This window comes from Bufo bufo, chromosome 7 (assembly GCF_905171765.1).
Source record: "Bufo bufo chromosome 7, aBufBuf1.1, whole genome shotgun sequence".
Classification (NCBI taxonomy): Eukaryota; Metazoa; Chordata; class Amphibia; order Anura; family Bufonidae; genus Bufo; species Bufo bufo.
In genome coordinates this window covers 18,462,427-18,471,649 of record NC_053395.1, presented here as the reverse complement: position 1 = coordinate 18,471,649, position 9,223 = coordinate 18,462,427, and the positions used below count along the sequence as shown (strand labels likewise).

Genomic DNA, 9,223 nt, shown 5'->3' with positions numbered 1-9,223 from the left:
GCTGTGGATGTGACTGGAATAGTAGTAGACTATTTGTGACTGCAGCTTTGGATGTGACTGGAGTAGTAGACAATTTGTGGCTGTAGCTATGGATGTGACTGGAGTAGTGGGACAATTTTTGCTGCAGCTGTGGATGTGACTGGAGTGTTAGTAGGCCATTTGTGACTGCAGCTCTGGATATGATGGGAGTAGTAGACAATATGTGGCTGCAGCTCTGGAGGCGACTGGAGTAGTAGACAATTTGTGACTGCAGCTCTGGATGTGACTGGAGTATTAGACAATATGTGACTGAAGTACTAGACAATGTGTGACTGCAGCTCTGGATGTGACGAGTAGTAGACAATTTGTGGCTGCAGCTATGGATGTGACTGGAGTAGTAGACAATTTGTGGCTGCAGCTATGGATGTGACTGGAGTAGTAGACAATTTGTGACTGCAGTTCTGGATGTGACTGGAGTAGTAGACCATTTATGACTGCAGCTGTGGATGTGACTGGAGTAATAGACAATTTGTGACTGCAGCTCTGGATGTGACTGGAGTAGTAGACAGTTTGTGGCTGCAGCTGTGGATGTGACTGGAGTAGTTGACAGTCTGTGGCTGCAGCTCCGGATGTGACTGGAGTATTAGACAATTGTTGAAGGAATACAGCTCTGGATGTGACTGGAGTAGTAGACAATTTGTGACTGCAGCAGACAATTTGTGACTGCAGCTCTGGATGTGACTGGAGTAGTAGACCATTTGTGACTGCAGCTCTGGATGTGACTGGAGTAGTAGACCATTTGTGTCTGCAGCTCTGGATGTGACTGGAGTAGTAGACCATTTGTGACTGCAGCTCTGGATGTGACTGGAGACAGGCTGCAGCTCTCTGACTGGAGTGTTACTGGAGGAATGTGATCAGAGGAATTCTTCAGGTTTGGTGTACAGTGGGGGAGGGGAGCGTCCGGGGCGAGCCGGGTGTGATGATGCTGGATACAAAGTATCACCTGTAGTCCTAGAGGGCGGGCACAGACAGACAGCAGCAGCGGCCGCCGCCCGGGGAAGGTCTTCAGAACCACGCGGCGAGGTCCAGCGAGCAATGCCCAGGATCAACCAGCGGGGCCACCCACCAAGTGCCGCAGGTGAGAGCCGCCGCAGCCCGAGGCCCTGCTCTGCATTCTGCGGCCGCCCGTGGTCATTTTGTTTCGTTACATGAGGTTAAAGTTCAGGGTCTAGGGGTCAAGTTCACATGTGATCTGCAGCTGGATCTCAACTCTCCCGGAGGTTCAGGGAGTCTCCTGCTATTAGATAGCGGCTCCGGAAAGGTTCACTGATAGCAGAGCAGAGAGATAAGAGAAGACACAGAGTTTACATTACAGGCTGAATTAACCCTTTAGGATCAAACTGGCTTCTCAAGGAGATCTATATGTTAAAGGCATCTCTCCTTCTGTCTCATTCAGTAGCTATAGAACTATTGAGAGAGATGGATTTTTTAAAATACATTTACACATTTAACCCTCCATTTTAATTCTATTATTTACCCCAGTGTTAAATTCACCCCCCCGGATGCTTGTGTTTTTCTTACAGTGGGGTAGATAATTACACACAGGGTTTTAAAGAATAAACTTCCTGACTCAGACCAAGAGCCGACTCAGCGAGTCAGCAAGTGAATGGAAGCATCCGCGCATGCGCATTGCGCAACCTAAGCTTCGGTTCACTTGCTTCTTGTCAGCTCAGCGAATGAACCGATTCATGTGAAAGATCCGAACTTCCCATCTCTAGTTTAATCGCAGTAAACCTTTCCGGCGACCTGTAGCACCGTCCCCTTCTCGGCGCGTGCGCACAGTGCGAGAAGAAGCCGATGCCAGCAGTCCGCAACGGCGCATCAGGCTGAGCCTGTGCGCACGCGCGGGATCTCAAAGCGGGAGGAGGGGGGGAGAGGCGACACTGAGGAGTAGAAGGCGGCGCTGGGCACGAACGGCGATGCGTGCGGCCGGGCACCATGCCTCCACAGACCTCCCCTGCTTGGGCACCTTAATTCAGTGATTGACAGGTTAGTAAACCCTGATTTTCCGCAGAATAAAGCCACAAATAGCTTTTATAAGGCCACCTTAGAAATCAGAATGCCACCTGGACATGAGCAGATGTTTAGCTCACAGGACTTATAGGTGGTGACAGAACCCCTTTAATCATATACATAAATAGGATAATTTGGGGCAGGGTAATGAGCCCCGTCCTCCACACCATAGAGCACAGTGTGCGGATACTGCAGATGTCTGGAAAATGTAATAAAAAGTTTGTGAAAGAAAAAAAAAGAAAACCTCCCTGAAATGAGTTTTTGCAGGTTGGGATGTCTGTCTGCTGGATCGATTGGTCATGCCTGCTCTGCTAGAGTAGGTACATGACACCCGTCAATACATACAGAACAGACATGACCAATCAATCCCCCTAGAGATCAGTGATCGGGGAGGGGAGCTGCCCATAGCAACCAATCAGCTTGCTGCTTTCATTTTCAAATCGATCTATCAAAAATGGAAGCTGTAATCTGATTGGTTACTATGGGCAACACCTCCATTTTAGCCTCCTGTAAGTAAGTTTGCTGACTAGAGTTGCAGGGCACATATTCGACTCCATTCAAACGCCTCCTAGCTGCTGTCTCTCGACTGAGGGAGGGACTCCGCCGGGATAGCTGGAGGGGTCACAGGTGGTCAGATATGATAACGTTTTAGACCTTTTATACCCATTCAAATGTCTAGAAACAATAGACCCCTACCCTTTAAATCATTAAAACTGAAATGAAATCTGCTATTTATGTCTGAATACCCCATTCTCCATAAATAAGCGAGAACCAAAGTAGTCACCCATTGGCTGCTGTTACTAAGAGGAGAGCCGGGCATATTCGGGGCTCTAACACCTAAAAAGTTGGAGTTCCCCTTTAAGAGCTGCATAGTATAAAAATAAAAACTCAGAAAGTGTTAACAAGCAGATATTGCGCCAATAGTCATATCTGCAGAAATAAATGGACAGAATGTCAGGGTGAAGAGTGGGCACCAGACTTATCTCTGTACCTACAGTGAAGTGGCCTCCTGGGCAAATAAGACTCCCAAAAAAATGCAAAGTGTCCCGGCCAAATGCAGACCGGGAGAGGGGGTGTGAAATGTGAGTCAACCGCAGCAAGGGTGGGGCACCAGGAAGCCAAGCTGGCAGCTCTGGCATAGGCCTGCAGTACCTGGCATCTCACTAGTGCCCTCTGCTGTGACCGTCCAGAGCGTGCTCCTCTGCAGTCTGAGGGCATCTCCCACAATGCCACCAAAATACACGACCGTCCTATCGGCACAAGAGAGATCAAAACGTACTGCGCCCTCCCCCGTCCTGTGTGTAGATGATGTGTCCCTCGTAAGGATTCAGTGTTGGTTTTGAATAGTTGATACATGTCTACGATTTCTTCAGGTACCACCGGTCGATGGAGAAGCTTCTGCAGGATTACTGACCGAATCAACTGCCTCCTCCATCTTCACCGACTGTCTCTACATCAACTTCTACAATAGTTCCTTCAGCCACAACCTCCATCTCCAAGGACTATCTTTAGAACCACATTCTCCATCTCCACCTATAGTTCCTTCAACCACAACCTCCTCCAGGACTTTCCTTAAATCTAGATCTAGCATCTCCAAGCACTGCCTCTACAACCACATCCTCCATCTCCAAGGACTGTCCCCGGAACCACATCTTCCATCTCCAAGAACTATCTCTAGAAGCACACTCTCCATCTCTAAGGACTGTGCCTAGAACCACATCCTCCATCTCCAAGAACTATCTCTAGAAGCACACTCTCCATCTCTAAGGACTGTGCCTAGAACCACATCCTCCAAGAACTATCCCTTCAAATCAATCCTCCATTTCCACGGATTGCTCCACCCGTCTCCAGGATGAATTTCCGCAACCTGATATCTCCACTGATCATCATACGTTTCTTCCAGATCTTCCTTTCCTGCACGGCATTCAGTTTGGTGGCCAGTGTAGACTCATACCATACCCAATATGGTGTCTGGAGTATGTTCACGTGGATCTTGGCCTTCATCATGACCATCTTAATAGTTGTTCTGGAGTTGACTGGATTCTACAACGCCATCCCCATATCTTGGGAGGACTTCACCTCTGCTTTCTCCATGTTGGCCTCGTTGATGCTCTTCACCACCTCCATCATGTATCCTTCAGTCTTCCTACATGGCGGGTGCAGTGGACACATCTGCGCTTGTCGCGGGGCCGCCACTGCCATGTCTATCCTGTGTTTCTTTGCTTATGCCATTGAGGTGGGCCTCACACGTGCGAAACCTGGGGAGATAAGTGGATTTCTGTCCACCGTGCCGGGACTCTTGAAGGTCTTTGAGACCTACGTGGCCTGCATCATCTTCTCCCTTCTTCCGGGATTTTACCCGTATCCTGGGCTCCAGTGGTCCGTGGCGGTCTACTCCATCTGCTTCATCATCACGGCGCTCATCATTTTGCTCACCATTGGTCGCCTCTTGGCAATGTTGCCTGTGAATATTGAGAAGGTCCTCATTGGTTTCAACATTTTGGCGGTGGCGATGTACCTCACCGTGGTGGTTATATGGCCGCTGTATTATTTCAAGTTGATTTTAAACGGGCCTGCACGGGACAATGGAATTGGCATCACGGTCCTGACCTGCATTAACTTTTTGGCGTATGTCGTGGACTTGGCGTATTCCTGCAGGATGGTTTTCTTTACGGTCCAAGCCTAGACTCCAGAATTACAGAGAGACCTAAGAACATGGACGTCCTAGTCTAAGGGCGGGGAAGACGACAGACGCTAATAAGATCATGTGTGTACACTGATGTAGCAGAGCTGAATCTGTTGTTAAACCTTCTGAAGGTGGACACACAGAACCATAGAAATCACTGGAACAATAGAGGTTGTTGTCCCAGGCTGGGCCCCGACTCTTAAGGGCCCACAGATACGAACATATGGGATTTTTGAAACTGAAAACAAAACTGCCTTTGTTCCCCATAGCAACCAATCACAGCGCAGCTTTCATTTCATACTCTGCTCTTGGAAAATGAAAGCGGTGCTGTGATTGGCTGCTGTGGGCAACAAAGACAGGCTTCTTCCTGCCCCTGTATGTTGGTATATGACACGATCACATAGTCATACTATACCATACACACTATAGAGGTCCTAAACTCAGCTCTGCTACATCTGTACACAGAGCTGTCTTTATACATTTGCTTGTGGGTACAGTAAATGTAGAAATGTAATATTTATGCGCTTCCTAAAACTTAAGGGGGTTGTCCAGGGTCAGAAAAACATGGCTGCTTTCTTCCAAATAACAGCGCCACACCTATCCTCAGGTTGGGCGTGGTATTGCAGTGAATGGCGCTAAACTGCAATTCCAGACAACACCTGCGGGCTCAAGTGGCGCTGTATCGGGGTGAAAGCGGCCAACCTTTCCTAAGCTTGGACAACCCCTTTAAAAGCACGTTAGTCAGATTTAACCCACTGAAACCCACAAAATATTAGCCCTAATCACAGCACAAAGGCATGGCGATGAACAGAGATTTACATTACTTTAAGGCTTTATACAATTATATATATTTTTTTAAATATAAGATTATTTTTTGTATGTTGGCATTGTAGTGTGGGAACGCGGGCGTATGCGGGGCGGCTTACCCGATTAAACAATAGTATTTACCTGATTAAACAATAGTATTTACCTGAAGCATATTATCATCTGTATACCAGTCGATTTTGTGGCAGAAAACATTTCAGAAAAATGTTAAAAAACCAAAATATTAAAAAAAATATATAAATTCCAGACAAATTATAAATTTGGTCAAATTCCTCTTAATCCGGCACCCACAGGACTTATCGAGGGGGCGGATTACTGGATTATTGGACAGTGTATGAAACCTTATAGTCTTCGGACCGCTCAGCGTTGGACACCACCAGGTTCCAGATGGAAGGAATTTCCCGGATGTGTTTGTCATTGCGACATTAAAATGCTTTGCTCTGATGACCTTTGTGGCGTGTGTCTCTTTAAATTGTCTCCGGAGATGGGGGGCATCCTCAGGGGGTCATCACTCAGCTGTCCCAGACCCCTGAATGGCACGCCCTTTATACTGTGACGCCCCCCCCCCCCTTATTGATGGCTGTATTTAGCGGCCGCCCCAGACGCCGATATAATTAGTCCGTAATAAGGTTATAATGAACACTGCTGCAGGATTTATAGGCTTATTACAGCTCCTCGCCACGTTATGTGTGTGGGGGCAGATGGGCATGGGGCACGTCGGAGTACGTGTAGGGCGAGGCGACCGCCAGGTATTTTTAGGAAAGGACTAGAGTGTCCTTGGGGAGATAAAAAGCCGGACGCCGTTCAACACTGGAGAGATTATCACCGAGATCTGAGCAGGAATGTCGCTGTAAATACCGTCAAGATGATCGGCATGCACACGCCTGACCGCCATGACACTCCGCCCGGGTCGTGTCCTTCATAGAAAAGCATGACAACCCTAAAAGAAAGACATTGCAGGGCGCACCCCAATCTTCATTCCAGGGGTGACGTGCTGCTATCAGGGGCCCCGGTAAATGAGTGCAATTTAGGGGCCCCAGGAGTCACCCACCACTTGTCACTGACAACCCACCAAATATATTGTACTAACGGAGAAGGGTGCAAGGTGGGGAGTCCGAGGGACAATGAGGGGGCTCATATTTCAAGGGGCGGCCCACGAGGAGCAGCTGGGTGACCAGAGGCAGTTCTCCATAGTCTCCCAAATGGCTGACTGTAGCTACAACGTCAAGCGACGTCAGTGGACACGTTTATTATCTGGGACGCTCAAAAAAGTGATTACCCCGCCAAATCCCAGCCTCCGGCGGCCAACTTCCTCCCTGTATAATTAGCCTCTTCCTGTAAATCATATTCTTCTACGGTTGCTCTGACACCTTGTGGCCACATTGTGTATTGCACTACACATTTGCATTGTTACCTGTTGCAGTTTTTTAGTCGCATCTTCTTCTTTTTTTTTTTATATATATATATCATTTTTTGAGAAGAACTTGTGTTAGTAGTAAATGACATTTCCGTGACACGCCCTGAACGCGAAAACAGTTTAAACCAACGTGGTTCTGGGCATAAAAACTGGCATCAAAAGGAACACGTTTTGCCAATTTGAAGTAACAAAGGGTTAAATTAATTTGGGTCACGGAGTGGGATGCCCTGCCCTGCATTCTGTTTTAGTCCCGGCTGGGACAGAGCCTCCAATGCAGATGTGAACAGAGCCTAAAAAAAGCCAACTTCAACAACGTCCCGCGTACAGTAGACTGATGAAATTCTGGCTGCCTGCAGCCACCACTAGAGGGAGTGCCACAAAGATTGAGCTGGTATTGACTTCAATAGGAGCTGTATAAATCTCTATGCAGTGAGCTCCCCCTAGTGGTGACTGAGGGGCAAAATCTTATTCTATGACTGTTGGCTGCTGGAAGGAAATTTCTAGATTTGGGGCCATATATCAGAAAAACAAACCTCTGATCCCTCGAAGAGAACGACGGCGATGAAAGAGAAAATCAGGTACAATTATTTTAAATGTAAACTAATCCTTCAGTCTTTCTTCCCTCTATTGGTTATTCTGTTGCACACAATCTATTGCCCCTGTTATCAGCCATTTCAGGGGAGAGGATGACTGTAGGACAGGAGAATACAGTTGTCACAAATCAGCGGGTGTGAACCCACTGTGCCACGAGTCCCACCTCCTCTAAGGGCGTTGTCTAAGTGAACCCCTCGATTCTTCACAGTACCCCTTATGGTGGGGATAGACTTTACCAAGGGGAACACTAGGTCGCTACCTCTTGAGGAGGATAGGCACACGAGGCAGCTGTAGGCACACAAGGCAGCTGGTCCAGGCGGATCAGGAGGTACCGGAAGTACAAGCAATGTCAGCAGGCGGGGTCGTTACCAGGAGCAACAGTGCAGGAGCGAAGGATGAGGCAGAAGCGAAGTCAGACTGGTAATAGGTCAGGATAGGCGGCACAGGTACAGGTCAGGCAATCCGGATCAGCAACAGGAGAGTCAAGGCAAGCAGACGGGAAGCAGATATCAGGGACCTTAGCAGGACATGAGGACCTTGAGACTGAGGCATCTGGGAAGGGGCTGAGCCACTTATATATGCACAGGAGGGCTAGGATAGGTCAGCGAGGTCACATGACCTAAGCCACAAAGCCCAGGGAGTAACACTGCCGGCCCTTAGGCTAGGTCTACACGACGACATGTATTGCGCGGCAGATAGGGAACAACTACACTGCAACATTTGTCGAACCAATGTAGCGCAACAATTTTTATAATGATAGTCTATGGTGTCGCAATGCGACATGCTGGGACTGCAACGCGACAGTCGCAGAAAAATCCATCTTGAATGGTTTTTGCGACCGTCCCGTCGCAGTGCGACACCATAGACTATCATTTTAAAAATTGTTGCGCGACATTGGTGCGAAAAAATTTCATTGTAAGCATTTCCTTAAGGCTAGGTCTACACAATCTACATGGTATGGGAGAAGGACACAGTAGGTGCGGGTGAAGCTGGTCGTGGCGGTATTGAGGCAGCAGGGTCACTGGTTGTAGGCTTGTCTGAAGAGGTGGTTTTCAGGTTTCTTTTGAAGGATTCTACTGTAGGGGAGAGTCTGATATGTTGGGGCAGCGAGTTCCAGAGTATGGGGGATGCACGGGAGAAATCCTGGAGGTGATTGTGATAAGAGGAGAGGAGAGAAGGAGGTCTTGTGAGGATCGGAGAGTGCGTGTGGGAATGTATCGGGACAGTAGCTCAGAGATGTAAGGAGCGGACAGGTTGTGGACGGCCTTGTATGTGTTTGTTAGTATTTTGAAGTGAATTCGTTGGGCAATGGGGAGCCAGTGAAAGGATTGGCAGAGGTGTAATAGGGTGAGAGGTGGATCAGTCGGGCAGCAGAGTTGAGGATAGATTGGAGGGGTGCGAGAGTGCTAGATGGGAGGCCACAGAGGAGGATGTTGCAGTAGTCTAGGTGGGAGATGATGAGGGCATGTACAAGCATTTTCGCAGATTCAAAGTTAAGGAAAGCGTGGATGCGGGAGATGTTTTTGAGTTGGAGGCGGCAGGTGGTGGAAAGGGCTTGGATGTGCGGTCGGAAGGAGAGGGCAGAATCCAAGGTCACTCCAAGGCAGCGGACTTGGCTGATCGGGGAGAGTGCGCAGCCATTGATCATG

The 9,223-nt window shown here is 48.4% G+C and overlaps 1 protein-coding gene across 1 annotated transcript; it reads left to right on the top strand.

The window, feature by feature from the left end:
* The first annotated feature begins 801 nt into the window (after positions 1–801).
* LOC121008358 (myeloid-associated differentiation marker-like) lies at positions 802–6,001 on the top strand. The gene is made up of 2 exons (XM_040440835.1): positions 802–1,117; positions 3,426–6,001. The coding sequence occupies exon 2, from the start codon at positions 3,905–3,907 to the stop codon at positions 4,736–4,738; it is 834 nt and encodes a 277-aa protein (XP_040296769.1). The 5' UTR covers positions 802–1,117; positions 3,426–3,904; the 3' UTR covers positions 4,739–6,001.
* Positions 6,002–9,223: the final 3,222 nt, after the last annotated feature.

What these genes read in the sequence shown, in the direction of transcription:
- LOC121008358 (XM_040440835.1), top strand. Translation starts at nt 3,905, where the DNA reads ATGAATTTCCGCAACCTGATATCTCCACTGATCATCATACGTTTCTTC.